Genomic DNA, 20,477 nt, shown 5'->3' with positions numbered 1-20,477 from the left:
TACCTCAGCACTGTTCTTGGCTACGCTGATTTCCTATGATCAACTTACACGGCTCTTAATTTCTACAGCTAAACTACCAAGCAAGCTCTCTACACTTGCTCCACAATATAATGCTCACACGCTTCAGGTATCAACCCACTTCTTTCTTTTCCTCCTTAGTGGGGAATGGGCAGAACCCCAGTCCTGCATGAGAAACTACTCAATGCATATGTCTGACTGGGATGCTGGTATTACTCAGTCTTATTGTTCATGTGAACATACTGCAGCCGCAGGAGGAGCAGCAGACTCCCGACTGCCTTTTCTGCCTGGATTTCCTCCAACTCACACAAACGATCAGCATTTGCACACCCACCTACAGTTGCTTTCTTCACGTAGCAACTTCTTATCAGCACCTTGCTGGTAAACTCAGTTCTCCCCATCTGGCATTTTCTTGGGAATAGCGAGAAGAGTAAAAAAAAAACGTGAGCCTGCCAACAATTTAGGCGCCAGATCCACTGTACTGCTTCCAAATCACCCTGTAACATTTCCACGCTGGTCAAAGCCAACACCATCAATGGACACAATCAATCCAACAGCTGAGCAGCCTGAACACGCTGAAACCAGTCACCAAAAAAAAAACCATAGCAGCCTTATTCAGTCACATATATCCATGAAATGAGGAAAAGATCAAAAAAAAAACACAAATTCATTATATGAAAGAGAAAGTCTACACCAGCTGCCCATCTAAATAAACCAAGTTTTCCATAAGGTCTTGTATAAGTGAAGAGAAAGGAAAAGAAAAATTGCCACCAAACCGAAACTCTAGCAGTGTATATGCCATTTAGAAGTCTGTCCTCTTAGGACTCGTTCCTCCTCTGCAAAGGATTTTCCACACACACAGATTTCTGCTAGGTGCGGAGTTAAATACAAAAATGCCCAGCATCAGCACGGTCCCACATCCACAACAGACCGAGCACCATTCGGGGCTCAGGTCTTACCAAGACCGTGCCACACAGTTCTTTTCAAAACATTATTTCCACGTACAGCCTCTTTCGCTATTGCAACAGCGGGACACAAGAATACAAGAGGAGTACAGTGAAATGTGACTTGAAAGCGACAGTCTCATCACAGGCAGGACTGCCACTGGTAACGCCGTGTATCGATTCACCACCTCAGTGCAGCTATTTTTCACTCACTTCCACGTGCTTTCTGAGCGGGGCAGCTTTTGCCAAGTTATTTTAACGCTTCCTCTCGCTGTTTTTAACGAGTTAGACAACAGCACCACAGAAACACTGCAAACCCAAGCCTGCTCTGGAGCTGCACCAGCCCGTGCCGGCAACAGACACCGCGCCCCCCGTCCCTCAGGGGCCGGAAGGGGAGCACAGCCCCAGTCCTAGCAGCCCAGCAGAGATGCGGGGGCTCCTGGCGGCGGCTTTGGCGTCCCCCTCGCCCTGCCCTGGACGCCCCCTGCTGCCCGCCAGCACCGGGCCGGGACCGGGGCCGGGGCCGCTACCCCCCTCCCTCCCGCTGCCACCTCGCACGCCCGGGGGTGACCGTGCCGCCGGGGCGACGAGCCCCAAGGGACAACAGCGCGGGCAGGCGGGCGGACCGACGGACGGACGGACAGAGCGCGTACGTGCTCCCAGGGGAAGGGGCGCGGCGACTTACAGCAGAGGACCCCCAAGTAGCCGAGGAGCAGCAGGCGGAGGCTGCGGCTCGCCATCTTCCCGGCAGCGGCCGCTCCCCCCCACACCCCCGGGCGGCAGCGGACGATCGCCGCGGGGCGACGCCGGCTGCGGCGGGGCGTGGGGCGGAGGGGGCGGCACGGCACGGCACGGCACGGCACGGCACGGACCGGCCTCGCCTCGCCTCGCCTCCCCTCAGCCGGCGCCCGGCGGGGGAGAGCGGAGAGGGGGCTCTGCCCTCGCCCCGGCGAGGCGGTGCTAGGCTCTGGGCGCAGCCCGCGGGAGGGGCGGCTCCGAGCCGGTCCCCCTCGGCCACAAAACGGAGGCGGCTTGGGGGTCCGCTGGGACGGAGGGGGCAGCAGGTGGGAGCGGGTGGGGAGGTGCTCGGTGGCAGGGCACCGAGCCTTGAACCCACAGGGCACCGAGCTGTGAGACCCACAGGGACAGGGACGGTGCCAGGACGCCTGGCTCCCACCCCCGGTTCCAGCACACAGGCATACAAACACACACAAAGGTGTGAGCTCTTCACGAGCTCAAGGACGTTTCTTGCCACAGAACAAACGATAAGCTTTTCGTAATCGAAGCCAAACTTCCTAAAAGCTTACACTTGTCGCAGGAGAGGTTCCCGGTCCCTGCCTGCATTCGCTTCCCCCAGTGAAACCCACCTTGCATGGAGAGGAGCTGGATGGAAGCAGCCCTAACAGGGTGAAATTGTGAAACAAAACTGCAACGGGGATGCTGCTGACAATGTGGTGGTGAGGTAGTGCTTGTCAGAGTCACAGTGAGCCCTGCTACATGTGCAGCTGGGCTGGCCGAAATACCGTGTACTGTAGGGTGCATCCCTAAACCAACAGAAGATGAACCACGCGGTCACCTTCAAAGCCTTCTTTATTGGGAGTTTGTATTAGTTTAGGAAATTATTCATTAAACATACACGAGCTGCAATGGCCCTTTAAATTTATGAATCAGGGAAAATTCCTCATCGTGACAGTTAGTGGTGTATCCGAGTCGTTTCTAATGACATCTCCAAATATATTACTGTGGATGTAATATGGTTCTCTAACAGGAAAAGTATTATAAGTATTTGATAATCAGAGTAGCAACACTGGCTATATTTTTAGACTAGAGCAAAATGAGGAAAGATTATTTATAAAGCATCTAGCAGCTATTTTAATGGAGACCAAACAAGTAGGATGCCATGATACTCTTTAAATCTTCTTAGCTTATTTATCACCTGCAAAAATGTATATAGAATACAAGTAATATTTCTGAAAAATAAAAGACCATATATATGTATATATCAAGTATGTATCACCACTGTATGGGAGGAGCATGGGGGAAAAGTTATAGAGGTGGGGAATATTAAGAAAGAGCAGTGTGGAATTAAGGGGTAGCTTATAGGATAGCTACTGAAGTGAATATAATGGCAACAAATTGATAACGAGAATGAAGAGGGAAGGTATCCTGTTAGACATCAGGATGAAGTTTAGCTACAGTAGTGTTTCCACCCCAGTAAATATTCAGTTATAATTGCCCAAATACATGGAGTTACATATAGCATTTAATTTGGATTTCATTAGCATGACTCATACCACAGTAAATCCACTTAAATGCTTTGGGTTTATATAAGCATGAGGTCAGAGTAAAATTCCTTTTTTTTTTTTCTTCACTATTTTGTTTCTCTTGGAAGAAAAAGAAATATCTAGTGTACAAGATTGTCTCCTCAACATTTCTCTGTCTTTCTAGTACAGTTTCACAGTGTTTTCACAGTTTCTTTGCATTCCCCTCTTTTATTTCAGCAATAACTGGATCATGGCTTCTCTGCTTGCTTTATACAATTGCTGGAAATACAAACAATTAAATATGAGTATTTTGAATGCATTTACAGAATGTTTTGGAAAAAAAACCACACTTGCAATGCATATAGTTCACTTAATGTATATACTTTTTCTGTATTTGCTGAAAATGGTATTCTTAAAAAATCTGTAAATACTTTGTTAGAAGAGTACAAGACTGCTATCAATATGCTTAATCTTTTAAAGTTAAAAGCAGTAAAACAGTAAAAATAGTTTCATTAAAACAACACAGAGAGCCCAACATGAAACAGTTTGTTCAAAATATTCCATTTAACAGTTATTCTGGGAGAGCTTTCCATGCAGACTCCTTTTTAGAATAATAAAAATAGTCTATAATTAGCATCTGCACAGAGAATGCAGGTCAAAGATAGCTATCTTATTTTGTAATAACTATTCTAGTCAAGTTCTTTGCATACAAAAGCCTTTAAGAATTGTGTGGAAGTGTAATATGATTTCAAACTTAGCTGCTTCTTAATGATTTTAGTAATTCATAAACCAAAAGTTTACACCTATATCATTAGATGACGTGTTAGAGTAATCCACATTCTTACATTACAATGGAATTCCTTCTTCATTTAATGAAACTATAGTACAACTGACTGCTGACAATAACCTGCTCTAACATTACAAGTTTACCTCTTCTGTTAGGATACCACCACTGTGTTAAAGAGCTCTGTGGAAAAAAAAAATAGGGTTTCAAAAGTTAATTTGCAAAAACTCTCTGAAATAGCATAAGCCAAAACTCATTATCTTCATCTTAAGAGTGTTTAACATTTTATAGTTGCATGATGATAAAATCAAATACAGAGAAATTAATCTATATTAAAAATGACTCCTTTTGGTGATTTCTCCATTCAGAATGTCTTGTTGTTTTTGTTGTTGTTGTTTCTTTTTTTTTTTTTTTCCAGTAGGAACAAAACCACCCTATATTTATTTTGCTGTGCTGATTTCTAGAATAACTTTGAGTTATAATGAAAAAATGAATACAACAACTTAGAAATGCTGCATTTGGCTTAAAGGCATTGCAATGCAAATAATCACATTACAAATAGTAAGAGAGGAAGATGATTATGATTCCTCATCTTAAAAAAAAACACAAACTTGTAATGGGGGAAAAGTACTGTGCTACAAGAAGAGAACTGGCTGTTTAATTAACAGATGAGTAAGATTTAATTCCTGTGTAATCACTCATTTATCATGGCTTACAAATACCAAACTAGAAGACAGTCATGGAAGAACTAATGAATATTCATCCTTGTACTGCCATCAAAAATAAAAGTTTAATGGAATGCCATTCTTCCCCACTATATCCTATTCAGGCATAAACCTGACATATTTCAAGTTTACTTCTTGATTTTAAGTAGACCAGCTGCTGTAACCATAGTTTCATGCAAGCAACTACTTATTTTTAATCTGGTGATGGTAGTATTGCTGTATCTGTGAGTAGATCATCTCTTGTTTGCGGAGTGAAACATCAGGGAAAGCACAGAGGATTATAGGTCTGCACTGCCTTTCCCTTTTCTTCCTGTGCTTCCCTAAGCCCATTTTCTTTAAATTTCTTTGTGTCTCTAAGATGAGCTATGGTAGGCCACTGAGACTGCTGTTAACTGGAAGGACTAAGGGGAAAGATGTAGGATATGGAGCCACTGAGGACAAGAGGGAAAGACATGCAAAAAAAAGTGCTCCTATGCAAAAGCATATCCATATCTTTATATGGACAGTAGCAGGGATGATTGTTATTGCAATTTACATTACTTAAGTTTTGATCAAGAAGACCTGTTTGAATATAATTCCATACTTAGAGATAGAAATGTTATGTTTGAGGTGGTCAGAGATGCCATAGCATATGTATGGGTTGAATCTATGTGTACACCAAATTGTTGTCGTGTATGTTCTCGTAAGTGCTGAAGACTGGAACAGAGAGCTGTAGAGTGATTGTTCTGGTGTGATTGGGGCACAGCAATGAGACAAGTTGATGGAAATCTATTTTGTAAAACTGCTAAAGCAGATTCCACTTAATTAATGAGCTTAATCACCAAAACACATATTTCACACTCCATGTAACAAATTTTAGTTCTGAAAAACGTTGATCAATATGCTATGTATTTTAGTTTGTGCCCAGACTAACAGCCTGGACTACATTGAATCAATCAGTTTGAAAGCTTTGCTCTAAGTATGAAGAATTATTAGCAAACGTGTAAGTATGTGATAGCTACACTTTAAGGAGTAAGCTTTTTCTTGTGCAATTTTAAATGTTACCACACCTAGTTTTTTATAATGTTCTGAGTATTGCTCTAACAGCTGTCCATCCTCCAGATACAGTAGGCCTTGTCTCCTTTCTACTTCTGTGGCATTTTGTTAATTTGTTTTGTTGCTTCATGTTAATTGCTTTAACTGCTGTCTGGAAAAAAAAACAAACTGATTTAGCTGGCAGATTATCTTCTTGTTTTGCACTTTGAAACTGAAAACTGCAAGTAGAGTTTTGAGAAAATAAGAAAAACAAAGCAAAACAAACAAAAAACAAATACTTTTTTTTTCAATGAAGCTGTCGCTTATGGCTGTTTAGAGACAGAGTATGCTGTAAATTACTTGCCTTGCTATAATGAAAGAGATTAAAGCGAGCGTTGTGATACAACATAATATCTCTATGAGATTGTCAAAATGTTGCATATCTAATGTGGCAGCCAAGCTAGAATCAGGAAAGAGAGAAAAAGAAGAAAGAAAGAATTACTAGAATTCTAGAATTACTAGAAGAATTACTAAAAGAAGAAAACAGTAATACATTTTACTTGTTTTCAATATATTTTTTTCCTGAATATCCCCCCAACCTGTTGTATAATTTTATCTTTGACTTGCAGAGTACAGTATTAATGCTGTTTTTTCAACTGAACTTGAAAGATTACTGTCACTGAGCAAGCAGCTCAGTAGCAATCAAAGGTACATTTCTAAAAAAAATCCACCAAAGTAGGTGGCATTGTTGGATGTTTCGTGATTCAGATTAAGCAACAGTGGAGAATATGATAGCAAGGATGCTGATGATGGTAGATTCAGAATTGTATTTAAAATATTTTGCAAAAACATGTAGTTATACACGACACTGTCTTACAAAGAAATTGCTGCCTCCAGCCATGAATTACTGCTACCACCTCAGTTGTGCACAGGCATATGTATATGAAGCTGTACTTTAAGACAGGTCACTGAAGTAACACAAATAAAACCCAAATCCCTCAGAAATACTCATTCTGTAACGTGTATCTGTTGAGTGATCTTGTGTTCAGCAAATTGTAGGGCTCTGCTGCAGTGGTCTGCCCAGCGGGTGAGTGGTAAGAAATGAGGGAGATGGGCACACGAAGGGGCAGGCTTTGTTAGGGCCATGCTGCTCCTGCAGTGATCTGTCAGCAAGCCCAGGACTGGGCTGGGAGCCACGGGGCCAGCAGCAGCCATGGTTTGTCACGTACAAATTGCCTCTGGGTCACACATGGTGGTGTAAGAGCACCAACAGGATTCCCATTGCTTCACAGGGCAATCTCCCATTTTCTGCATGCTATAAAATGCTATTCATGGTTTTCCTGAAAGTCAAACAGTTTTATGGACTTATGCCTTACAATTATTTTGGCCAGTTTTTCTCTGCTTCTATTACCTGTCCCTCCTCCATACCACAGACATGCTTAGTGTTGTGACATGCCAAAAGCCTCTGGCCTTCGGCCAAACCCTTCCCAGCGTACTTTTCAGTCGGAAGGCCTTGGTTTTGGGGCACTGACAGATCAATAGCTCGGGGATTAAAGCAGGCCTGTAAGCCCCCCGCCGGCTGCCGGCAGGGCCATGCTGGGCGGCTGAGCATAATCCCCAGCCAGGCCTCAGCTCAGGCCCCAGCATTGTGGTGGGTTTGTGATATTTTTTTTTTTCTATCACAGAAGCCTCAAGTAAATACACAGAAGTAAATGATGTTACAGTTGTGAGCCAGCTGTGGCATCATGTATCAAAAATGAGCTTGAAGACTGAACTTTGTAATTAACCCCAGATTGATGCCAATGTTGTTCCTCTTTTCTGCTTTTGTCCAGGGGCTGTAGATTTGGCAGGTGATCCCTGAGTGAAATTCCCAGCAGCTTCAGATGTCTTTTGATTTCCACTGGGGGGTAAAGCTTTGCACTGTCACTCTGCGGCCAGGGATTACCAGAACACAGAGGGCTATGGCCATGCTCCTCCCAAAGCCTGCAGCGTGCTACAAGGCCCAGGAGGCTTTTCATCCTCATTGTACTTCCATAGCGGCACCAAGCAAGTGGAAGCAGGGAACAGATATGCTACCACCATTTTCCTGAACCTTAATAAAGAGTTGCATATATTCATACAAAAGTTTTAGAGATTAGAATTTAAATTAGAGAGACTGTCAAAGTAAAGAAATGTGCAGTATCAAATGGAATTTTACTCTAGTCATTCAAGTTAAGTGAACAGCACATTCAAGAGTGACAGAATAGAGCTTATTTCTTTTTCATTCTCCAGACATTTCGAATTGACATCCTCAGAAACTAAAATATTCTTCTTTCTATATTCTTATTATACTGTACATTGAAAACTTTTTATTTTTTTCAATTAAAAAAAGATTATGTGATGTAATCAGTGACTGCATATGAATCCTCAAGCCATAGAATAAAAAGTTAATAGAACTGGCAGAGTTGAGCTATAGTGGTGTAAGTACTAATAGCATCTTTGTGTTTTCTGAGGACCTTTCACCTCAAGACTGTAAACTGTTATATACACACAACTGTGTAGCCTACAATATGCCCACTGCGCTAAAAAATAACTTGTGTTTAACTTGTTTGAAAAAGTGAGGAAGCACGATGTTTGACTTGCCAAAAATCTGTCTCTATCAAATAACATGATGAAGGGCAGCACAACCACTGTACACTCACACCTGGTTTTCTGGATGACAGCCCTGGCGAGTAGGGCTGCCAGCACCAGGTGCCGCAGCAGCAGGAGCCGGCAGCCCTGGGGCTCACCTGGCTGCAGCCGATTGCGGCCGCAGTGGAAAATTCCCTGCCCATTACTGTCCGTGGCCAGTATTAGCACATTTAATTTTTTGGATGCTGAGTTTAATTACAGCTTTTTATTTATTTATTTTTTAATGGCACTATGTCAGTGTAGCTGTTTTGACACTTGCATTCTTGGTGGCTGTTTTGTCTTTGCCACTGGGGGATCTGGCTGACAACCATCAGAATTTTAAGACATGGGAACAAATCCTGAGTTATTTCACAAATTGTAACTTTGCCTGGGCCTCGCTCCCGGCCCCGCGGTGCCGCCTGGCGGTCGAGGGCGGAGCGGCGCCCGGAACCGAGCCGCCGCCGCCGCTGTTTCCAGCGGAGCCGGGTGGAAGCGGCACCGGGGCGGCGGGGCTCGGCCGCGAAATGGCGGCGCGCTGGGCTGTGCGCTGCCTGCGGGTCGGGCGGGAGGGACGCCGTGAGTGGAGTTGGGGGGGCCGTGTCGTGTCGGGCCGGGCCGGGCCGTGTCGTGTCGGGCCGTGTCGTGTCGGGCCGGGCCGGGCCGGGCCGTGTCGTGTCGGGCCGTGTCGTGTCGGGCCGTGTCGTGTCGGGCCGGGCCGGGCCGGGCCGGGCCGGGCCGTGTCGTGTCGTGTCGTGTCGGCTGCGGGCTTGTCCCGCGCCCGTCGCTTTCAGGGGCCGTGCCCGGGGCGGCCGTGCAAGGCCGGGTGACCCCTTTACACTTATAACGCCAAATTAAGCCTTTGCTGCCTAAGAGGGTTGCTTCCCTTTGCTTGTTTGTTTTGTGACTTTAGGCATGCTCGTTAGCAAGAGCTGCTGAATGTTCGCCTTCCTGCAGAAACTGACTTATAAAGAGGTTTCAAAAACTGTTTATTGCTCACTTTAGATCATTTCTTCTACCAGGGTTGATCTCCACACCAGCAGCTTCTCGACTGACATCGGAGGAAATTATTCAGATGCGCAATGAGCTCTTTACCAAAGAGAAGGAGAGACAGCTATCTCTTTATCCACGAATTGAGAAAATAGAAGTAAAGTACACTGGAAAACCTCACCCTGGCAGTTTGCTTATAATGAACAAAGCCTTATCTACTCCATACAACTGTGCCATGCGTAAGTGAACGGGTTCTTAAGCTATTGTGCCACTGAGGGTGAAAATTATGCTGCCTGTTGAAGTATTTCCCTTCCAGATTTGAAATGTTAATATTATAGGCATTGTAATGGCCAAGGTAGGGGACATGCATTCAGACTATTTGTATTTAAGTTTACAGTACATTTGTACTGTGAACTTTGTGACCTAAAATACATTCTATTGGTGTAAAATACATCAGCATAAAATGATTAATTTTTCTAGACTCTATTTGCAGCTTATCCTTCTAAGTCATTTACAGTAGTAAAACACTTGCAGATTGTTGTTACAAATGCAGGGGAATAATTTGCTGACTCTGAAGAGTAATATTAATAACAGTGCGATATGTTTTTCACTTTCTTCAGACTTAAGTGAATGGCATTGCAAGAAATCTGTGCTAGCTCTTGTGGATGGTGAAGTCTGGGATATGTATAGACCCTTGACCAAATCATGTGAAATTCAGTTCCTTACGTTCAAAGATGAAGATCCAGAGGAAGTAAATAAGGTAAACTTTCATCTTAACCTCGTTGCAGGTGACCCCAAATGCAGCTCCTTGATTTTGTATACCCCTTTTAGTTCCATGTCCATCTGCCTCCTTGAACTTTGTTGTTGGTTGTTGTGAAAGTTTCAATATTTTTAATGGTTGGTTGGCACCTCACAGTTACTGTTAGTTGGACCACAGTGCGGGCTAGCTGATGTGTGGACATTCTTTTCAACCTATATTCTTGCATGATTCTATGATTTGAGGTTTAAATATCCCAAGGGAAACATCTGGCTTGCCTTTCAAGTGCAATTTTGATTATCTTGATCATCTTTAATCATCTCCAAATAGAAGTCTACATTCTAAAGAAAGTAATGGTAGGGTAGACATCTAGGTTTGTGCCTAATTCAATGAAATGTTGGTGGGTTTCTTTGGATAGCTGATGTTCATCTGGTATAGGTTGCTAGGTTCTAAGTAATAACTCTGTGTTTTGTAATTCTCTTTATAGGCCTACTGGCGTTCCTGTGCCATGATCATGGCATGTGTGTTAAAGCGGGCATTCAAGGATGAGTACTCTGTGAATCTGGTTAAAGCTCCAGAAGTGCCAGGTGATATAAATGTTTTACTGTTGATCATCTTGTCTTTCACTGCTTCTTAAGTGTGTGTAATTATGTTACAAAAGAAAATCAGAGGCTCTTTTTCCAGTGTTTGAAGGTACTTGGCATTTTTATGTATATTAGATGCTGTTGTTGCAGCCTTTATTTGTATTTGATGTGATGGGTGCATTGAAGTAATACAGAACTTGTATTTGATTATGTTAAGTAGCTGGGCTTTAAACTGTGACAACTGAGTGGTCTCTACATAACTGCTAAGCCGTGTGTCTGCTTTGAAGGCCATTGAATGGATTGGAGAAAAGGCAGGAGCCTATCTTCCGAAACTGTTTTTCTATACCATTTGATATACTGAGGATTAAATCTTAGATCTTTGCACTCTTTCCAGATTTCTTTTCTAAGGTTTTAGCTTTGCACTTTTAAAATGTCCAGAGTCTTACTTGACCTGAAATTATCAGTGGGGAGAGGGAAGAAGTTGCAAGGGAGTCTATGCTCCTGGGTGCTCCATTATTAGAACAAGAATCTGATGTACCAGGATTTCTTTAACTTACATTCATCAGGCTGAAAACAATTTATTCATTAACGTACGGAAGATTGGTCTGTATGGTAACTGGATTTCAAACCACTTTGGACCACATAGATTAAGTTAGTAACTTAATGGCATAGTCTTTTGATTATGAAGTTACATGAGTAATATATTTAGAAGATTTGATATGTTTCTGTGAAATTTGCCTTAATAACTATGTAACCTTATGATCACTTGAGTTATTAAAAGTCACCGTTTATACATCAAGTTGTAAGATTATTGAAGTTGGTTGCTAACAACTTTTGTTCACCTGTGACCTAAAATTCACTAAAATTAGAAAATGCACTAGAAAGGAGGTTACGTGGACTTGATGATTCTTGTGGGACCCTTCTAACTTGAGATATTTTTTGTTTTAAATAAGAGAGCCTACCACACAATTATATATTTGATATATAAGAATGTGGTTTGTTGTTTGGAGTCTTCCTACGATTCATTCCCTTTTCAGCCTTTTCATCACTTGTCTTGATTGTTAGGTTTAGAGTGGATATTTCAATTCTGCCAGGATTTGGAATAATCTTGCATATACTAATTTGTGTCATTACAGTGTATGTGTAGAAATAGCATTGACTTACTAGGTTCGTAAGCTTGATTTTTAATATGTCAATAGCTTGATAAATATACACAAAAAGCACTCTAACGACTACCACAGAAATTTGTGTTAAGTACGTGTCATGGATAAACATCTTAGTTTAGCTCTAATATTGTCTGATTTATCTATGCAATAAATTCCTCTTTACAGTTGAATGGTGCAAATTTAGTATATGATGTGAAAATACTGTGAAATATTTTCAAAGTCTATTGTCTTTTTCAGTGTTTGTGAGAAGCAGTTTTGGGAAGCAGTATAGCTTTTTTTTTGTTTGTTTCCTTTAATGGGTGTATATTATATCAACATTAAATTAAAGCACATTTAAAATGAATATTTCTCATTCAGTGAAACTGAAATGATACAGATTTAGTCTGCTGGTTGACTGTATTATCACAGCTGAAAATTTAAACTTTATCGATTTCTTAAGATTGTGTCTTTCTTACTAATTTTCGTACATCTGTAAGACTATAATATGGCAATGAAATATGTACTTCATTACAAATACGAGTATTTTTCTATTTGGAATTGGAATTGCAGTGATCTCTGGAGCTTTCTGCTATGATGTAATTTTGGACAACAGACTGAATGACTGGCAACCAACAAAAGTAAGCACAATAACTTCATGCTCAAAAAGTTCTGTAGCTTACATTTTTGTCCAGTGTTTTCTTGGCGGGGGAGAGGTTAGTGGGGGGTTTGTTCTTTTTTTTTCTTTTTTTTTCTCCATTCTTTTCATAGGGTATGTCTACACCAGTATTTTATTTTACATGAGGAATACACTTCAGAAACTAAATCTCTTCATTTATCATATACTGGCTCTTGCTGAAGAGTGCTGTCAGCTCACTTACTGTACAGATCCACTCCTGCTTAACCACTCTTGCCTGGTAATGGAGATGTGACATAGGCTTACAGACTTTATATGAGTAGAACCCTCTGACAGTAAGGATGTATTTTCACCTATTAGTTTACAGCATAATCAATTCATTGTTGTAAAAGAACCGTGAGCACATTCAGCTGAAACTCTTCTTAATAGTTTGCTTATATTTCATGCTCTCTGCTAAATCTAATCATCTACAAACTTCTATAAAATCTAATCATGTACAAACTTATAACAGTTTTGTAGCTGGTGTGATCACAAATGTTTTACTTGTCTGGTGCCTATTGTTCTCATGATGAAGTATCAGCAGAGGTGTATGTGGCTAACGAAGCAACGTTAGTCCAATACAGATTTTCTTCAATATAATCTTGTAGTTAAAATATTTCAGACTAAGTTACTTTATAAGTGACGTAGTAAATGCAATTTCTTCTAATAACAGTTTCTTATTTATCAACAAATCTGAGTGTACAAAGCTTTGGTTTTTGGACCAAAGCAGTGAATTTCATAGTTACTCCGCAGTTTTTTCTTTTGATTCCACCAGAGTGGAGGTTGTTTATAACTGGGGTCATGACTATGGGAAACAGGATACACAACTGAATATTGACGATTGGCAAGACCGCACTTGCATATATCACATTAGGAAAACACAGGATATTTAACTCCACTTAATGTATATTGTTTCTGATGGAAGAATGCCTATTGATTTGTTCCTTAGCAATATGTTGCTGATAAATAATAAGCATTACAATCCTACAGCTGTATTCTTACATTTAGGATTAATACTAGATGGTCCTTATCATTTTGACTAATATTTAGTGTTTCCTATGCTTTGTCTATTCAGTACAGCTGTGAAACAGTGGTGACAATTTTATGTTTCAATTACTTTTTAGGACAACTTCAATTCTCTTACAAAGGATGCTAGTAAGCTAATTTATAAAGACCTGCCATTCGAAACACTGCAAGTTGAAGCAAAAGTAGCACGTGAAATGTTTCAGCATAACAAGTAAGTGTATAAATTTGCCTTTCTTTTAGAAAGGCAATTATAAATTCATTTAAATCTCTGCATAAGATGTGGTAGGTGAAGTAAGAAGGTACATGTCCCACTGCTCTGATTGCACTCAAACACGTCTCCATTGTCTTTGTTCCACTGGCTGATTACATTTTTAATGTTCTCTCCAGAGGCCAACACCTTTACTGGAGGTAGTTTTGTGAGAAATGGAAAGGTTGTAGACTTCTAAGTTTAATATTGAGCTTCAAGATTTCATTACTTTTAAACTGGAGCTCTGGTGATTAGACTTTTTGCATGCTAGCTACCTTAAGCTTTTGCTGAAAGGCTTTCATATTCAAGTTTTTTCATATTTTGGTATCTTGAAATGCAGATTTAATCAAATGCAGTTTCTGAGCTCTACAGAAGGAAAATGGGTAAAATACACTGCCCTGTGTTATAGAAAGGCATGTTCAAAACACTTTTTTTAGCTGACCACTTAAGCAGTGTTTTGGAAAAATTAACTGGTCCACAGCTGTTCAGTGGTTGGAGAGAAGTAGGGGAAAATGACAAATAATTTGACACTTTGTGAACCAAAATAAAATTTTGCTTGAAGCTAAAGTTATTACCAAAATAAATACTACTTTTAGCTTAATAATATTTATGTGACATACCAACTAACATCTCTTAACAATGTTGGTTGACAAGCATTTACAGCAGGTAGGAGCTGAGCAGACTTCAGATAACAACTTTAGACATTGTATGTATGTGTATTTATGTTTGTAGAAAGAGCAGAGACTGCTTTTTGCCATCTTGCAGATGACCAGTTGTTGAGGACCACACGTTGCATAAGACCAGTTTAGGTGATGAGATAGTTTCTTCTGGACTTATATATGATTTAGAAAAAAAATTATTTTTCTATGTAGTAGTAGGTTCATTTTATCTTTCTGAAAAAAACTCTGTTGAGAGAGCATGAACCTCTGAAAACTTATATGCTTTATGAAACATGTCAATACACACTGGTGTATAAAATTAAGAGTTTAAATTTCTTTCAAAGCTCTCATTAATAAGAACATAACTTTAAGAAATGCTCCCTAAATCAATCTGTTAAGTATTCTTACAAGAACTTGGTGTTAAAGGTTAGAAATTTTAATCTTTTTTTTTTTGTCTTGATCAGATACAAAATCGAGACGATAGAACAGAAAGCTTCTCGGAACATGGAAGGAATTGTAACATTACATAGGTGAGCAAAACTGAACTCATTCTGTAATATTTCACTGAAAAGCTTAGTCGTATTGCAAGTAGTATTTGCAAGTAAAAAGAATAAGTTATTTATGATGGCTTTTAATTTAAAAATAAAATCACGTTCAAGTGTTGGAGATGGGAATGGAGCTGACTTTTGGAATGCAGCGTAAGATGTAAAGTTCTTAGGCTGGAGGAAGGAAGCTTTTATTATAGCTCAGTCTTACAATTTGTGACTCACTTAAGCTGGTGATACTCAGTTTTCCAGATGCCTAAACCATATTTGCTCTAGTTTGTTCAGGAAGAGGGTAGATGGGCTTGCCTGTTGATTGCTGGGAGAGGTTTGTTCTGAGTATCCTTTTGCTGTACATCTTCCTCTTGGCTCTCAGTTTTCTTAATTGATTGGCAACTTTCCAGGACATGAAAGGGAAATACCTGTGCAGGTAGTAAACAAACTGTTCTTCAGAATGTGTGATCTTGGGGACAAATCTTTTTCTGGTGAACGACAGAGTTAACCCACTATTAAAGTCAACATGACTTCAGAAATTTGAGAAACTAAGGATTATCTTTCTGGATTTGGGATTTAAATTTGGTAAATTCATTTTAGAACATTACGTGACCTGTATGTTTACTTCAGGAAATCTAGAAATGCTGTACTGGGGACATTGTTGAAAGGTGTTTTGGGATTTGTGTGGATTTTCTTTCATCTTGTTTGAAGTGTTCTGTAGATAGGATTTTGCTAACCAAAAAAAAATAGGATCGTAATTCTCTTTGATTATATTTTTCATAACATTTTTTTTCTTTTTTCTTTTCTTGACTCCGGTCAGGTTTGGTGACTTTGTGGATGTTAGTGAAGGCCCTCACATTCCAAGGACAAGTTTCTGTTTCCAGTATGAGATAACGGCAGCCCACAATCTTCAGACTAACCAACCTGAATTGATAAGGAGGTTCCAGGGTGTGTCTCTGCCAGTCCATTTGAGGGTAACTATTTCATTTTCTGGAAATTTTCTTTTCTTTTGAAGTTAGGGCATTTGGCATATTTTCTGGTCTTTATTCTATGCTGTGACTGTAATAATACAGAGATGAGAGGAGGATGAGTAGCAGATGACCTCAGAAAGTGATGGCCCATGATGATGACCTCATTGCGTATTTGGGGTTCAATTGACTTGGAACTATAGCAGCTATGGAATCAGAGTTTGAAAGCTTGCATCAGAGCACCCCAACATTTTTTTCAATACTTAAAGCATGATTTTGGTTGCACAATTGTCGCATGGCTATTTCATTGCCCTTGCCTTAGTGAATTGTTTATCGTAGTGCATGCTGATCATCTGAAATTGAGGCTGCTGACAATGTTCATTCATTCAGGAAAGAACAGAACTTTGAATTGACAATCATGATGGAATCTTTTATGATACCAAAATAAAACTTAGTAACAACAGCAAATCTTATCACTAATCTATCTTAAGGAAAGGCTCTGCAAAAATACAGCTGGAGGCAAGAGTCTTCCCATTCCTGTTGACTTGCATTGTCTTGGCCTATGGTCTAGAACGTGTTACTGTCTCCACTGGGGAAGTTTACAAGAGATAGGTGGGCACCGCCTTCCTTGCCTCCTTTCTATGTACCTTTCCTTATCATTCCGGGTCATAAGATTTTAGTGCCTATTTTTACCCGTTACCCCCTCAATGATTTCACACAGTGGATGGATGTGATCAATAAATGTCTATTCAAGCCCTCTTTAATCCTCCCAAATATGGGCAAACTGGACACTGAGGTAATCTCTATTCAGACGTTATGGCTTATTGTTACGTATTTGTTACATCATTTCTATAAACCTTTCAGAATCTAATCTATAGTAAGGTATTTTATTTAATTTTTTTCCTCCAGTAATATCATTTAATGACATTTATTACAGGCTCACCACACTGTGTGGCACAAACTGCTGGAAAGGTCGAAGTGGCTGGTAAGTCTTAGCGGTGAAATACGACTTAAATATATATAAAAAAAAAAAACACGATACAACAACCTCTGATAGAGTAGCATTTGAATGATTAGAGATGGATAATATCCTCAGTAACATATCTTTAAGAATGGAAATGTTAACAGATGAAGAAAAATTGGATGCACATGAAATTTAACTGCTTTGTAGTAGAAGATTTTCTGGTATTGTTTTTGATGTCTGACTGCTGAAGTGCATTGTACCATTCAGAAAAAACATGCAGCGTTCAACTGATATTTTGTACTATTTCAAATAACGGGAGCAAATTATGTCAGGCTTATCATCTATGACTGAAGCTATCTGCTTTTTAATAGTCCCTAAGATCTTTTTAATTATCACTTTAAACTACATCAGTATTTTTCAAATTCATCTCTAGAATTTATGTTGATACCACACGTGTAGAACTTAAAATATTTTTTTCCTGTTTTAATCACGAACACGAAATAAGAAAACTAAAAATTGGAGTAATGTATTTATACTTACCTAGATTTGAGGTAATAGTAAGTTTTCTGCCACAGGCTTGAGAGAACACAAGCAAACAATACTTTTAATAACTAAATGCAGAGATAAAATCTACCATTGGGTAAACCTAGGTGGAAGCTACTGGAGATGAAAGGAAATACTATCTCAGTAAACTGCATGAATGCACTAGTTTATTTTTCTCCATTTAAAATCTGCATGGAAAATAAAAGTTTCTTGCAAACATTCTTCTGTCAAACAGTGTTACAAAGTTGAAATGGGCTTATCCAAGAGAATCTTTATGCTGACTGAATAAAAGCAAAAAGGCCATTTTTTTCAATAAATGGAACAATAAAATATCAAAAGCTGCGTATAACCAGAGACTGACTTTCAAAGCATGATTAAACGTAGGGAATTGTTACGAGAAGTAAATAGCAGATGGTTTGAAGTCTTCAGAACAAATATTTTATTTACTTTTGTGGCAAAAGAGAGAAAAAATACGGTATGCCTACTGAAATTTGTTAGCCAAGGATGTTCTCAGAGTCTAACCCATAATTTTTTTTTTTTTAATTAAATTAGTTTGAAGATGCTTCTTGTCCAGATTGTTTACTTCTGGAGACAACAGTTGTCTTTCTTGCTACACTGACAGTGTGAGGGGAGGATTTCCAGGATCTAGAATTAAGTCATGTTTAATAAAAATAACTATTTCGTTATTTTTCTGCAGGTCACTGAAGAGAAAATTGTGGAAGCAGCAGCAGAAAGTCTTGAGGAAAAAGGTGGAACTGAAGAAGAAAAATCTTTATCAATCTAAATTAACCTCTAAATGTACATAATAAAATGTTTGTTTTTTTACATGGCTTATCTGTGCTACATGTTAAACTCTTCATTAATTCAGTTGAATTCCATGGACCTGAATCATGGATAGGTACAAAAGCCAGCATCATATATTTCAGCCTACTTTAATTTCAATTTTCTGTCCCTGTTAGAAAGGCATGGATTTTTTTTAAAAGTCTCATTTGTGTTAACTCATTTTGCAAATCATTATCTCAAGAACAATGATACGTGTCCAGATATTGTCCTTTCTGATTAGTGTGCTTTAGGCATCCTTTTTTAAGTTGATACAATTTCAAGACCACGTTTTTAGGCTAATTCTTTACATGCCGTGTTTCTTGCTGGAGTTTCCCGATGAAATTCCACTGATTTCTTTGCCTACTGCATTAGAGACAAATAATGTCTTAAACAAAAACTTCCAGAAGGCCATAAAGGGTTACAAAAGGGTTACTTCCCAATTTTGATTTTGTCAGAACTGAAATTAGATTCTTTTGTATTTGCTGTTCAAAAGACACCATTCAGTAGCTTAGTGCAGAATTACCATTGCTTTATGAGTACAAAAATAGCTGAATATAGAAACTGAAAAGTTCTTTGAGGTTATTAATTGTCTGCTGTACAAGAGCAGTTAATATCACTTTTAACGATCATTTTCCAGAACAGTACCAGGAATGTAGTCTTATGCACATCCCCACCATAGTAAGATTTATTATGCATTTTCATTCTTTGATATTTAAATACTGCAGCTTCAGTTAAAGTTTACAAGGGGTTTTTTGCTGGATAATGTTTTCTGACACTGTGTTTTCGTTACTAGCTCATTAGAGCTTCTCTCATACCAGAAACTATTACTATGTGAAGTGCAAATATTTTCTCTGAATTTTATCCCGCTTACTACTTTTACCATTAACTGCATCACTTGCTTTCTAATTGATTGATACTACAGTTTTGCAAGAGCAGTAAAACATTTAAGTAAGGAAGTCTTACCTAGCTTAATGAATCTACAGTAACTAATAAGGAAATAAATGCTAAATGTGTCAGAGCACAGAAGAAGAAATACAAATGATAAAAGCTGATGAAATTGCACAAAGTCTACTTAAGTTATGTGTTAAAATATGTTTGCTCTTAGGCATTTCTGTGCTTGGCACAATCTACCTATTCAAATTTACTGTCTTACGATGAAGTCTGTCAGTATAGTAACAGACTATGCCCTCTAGTATAGTTTCATGTTAAGTGCAACACATCCTTGAAATATAACCAACACCCTCCCAGATCATTTGAAGAACTTTTTTTCCTCTCAATTAGTATTGCAGATGATTTTTTAATAGTGTTGACTTAAATAAAAAAAAAAAAAACACAGATTCCGGATATAAGGTTTACTTTACGAATACACCCTCACATTCTATTTATTAAGACTAGAGATGATCTCTCTACTGAATACTTGCGTTTCTTTTGAACCTAACCTGGAGTATACTTTGGCTTTGGATCTGTTGCTCTGGTACTACTGAAAAAGCAGACACTGGTGAGAAAATGTGTGTTTTTTTTTTTTTTGAGGTACGTGCTGTCTCCGATTAACCCACAGTGAAGTGGGAACTGATCTAGGCCTCCTATTCTGAATTTTAAGCCGGTTATATACCCAGCTTAAAATGGGGGGGGGGGGGGGGGGGATGACAACCCAACTTTCATAGTGTAAAAAAAACCAAAAAACAGAAGGCAAATCGCTAGGCTAAAAGGTGTAGGGAGTAAATTTCTCTGTCCCAGCCTTTTCTGTTTGACTGCTGCTCAGTCGGCAGCACCGCTGCGGGCTGCCGGCCCTGGGCAGGCCTCAGAGCTCTGGGAGGCGAGGTGCTGCCTCCCCGTGGGTGAAGCTTTGGGACGGGGACTTTGCAAGCGTGGAGCTATGCTACTGAGAACTGTTGAGGCTGTTGAGGGCTGCCAGCTGAAGTTTACTTGAGGTTAAACCTTTATTTTTCCCCCCTTCTTAGGAGTTCTGTTTGTAAGAAGGTGGGAAGGTGAGCTTCTCCAGAACTTGGTGCTAACTCGCATCTTGGCTTAGGTGGTGGAAGCCAGAAGGCAGGTGCTCGTCCGGGAGAGGTTGAGCTGGAAGGTGTGTTTGGAAAGCAGTAGAAGACAATAGCAGTTAAAAGAGAATCAGGTAACAGAAGGTAGTGTCTGCTTCTCTCCTACCACCA

General features: G+C 39.7%; 2 protein-coding genes across 4 annotated transcripts in view; one reads left to right on the top strand and one right to left on the bottom strand.

Annotated features, from left to right (window-relative positions):
• JAM2 (junctional adhesion molecule 2) overlaps positions 1–1,943 on the bottom strand; it is a 35,721-nt gene extending 33,778 nt beyond the window's left edge. Inside the window, exon 1 of one of the 3 annotated variants that reach the window (XM_080573200.1) lies at positions 1,648–1,943. In XM_080573200.1, the coding sequence (XP_080429326.1) occupies positions 1,648–1,702 (55 nt within the window). In that variant the 5' untranslated portion in view covers positions 1,703–1,943. The remainder of the gene's footprint in view (positions 1–1,647) is intronic. The other 2 variants (XM_080573199.1, XM_080573201.1) reach the window with 2 other exon arrangements.
• Positions 1,944–8,826: 6,883 nt separating this feature from the next.
• Positions 8,827–18,339, top strand: MRPL39 (mitochondrial ribosomal protein L39). Its single transcript, XM_080552302.1, has 10 exons — positions 8,827–8,974; positions 9,418–9,624; positions 10,006–10,145; positions 10,630–10,729; positions 12,442–12,509; positions 13,669–13,781; positions 14,941–15,006; positions 15,833–15,986; positions 16,918–16,965; positions 18,185–18,339. Exons 1-10 carry the CDS (start codon positions 8,923–8,925, stop codon positions 18,269–18,271), a joined length of 1,035 nt encoding a protein of 344 aa, XP_080408428.1. The 5' UTR covers positions 8,827–8,922; the 3' UTR covers positions 18,272–18,339.
• Positions 18,340–20,477: the final 2,138 nt, after the last annotated feature.

The sequence above is a fragment of the Anser brachyrhynchus genome (genome assembly GCF_964034855.1).
Source record: "Anser brachyrhynchus genome assembly, chromosome: 1".
NCBI classification, from domain to species: Eukaryota; Metazoa; Chordata; class Aves; order Anseriformes; family Anatidae; genus Anser; species Anser brachyrhynchus.
Note: the sequence above shows the minus strand (reverse complement) of the source record. Positions and strands in the feature narration are given on the sequence as shown.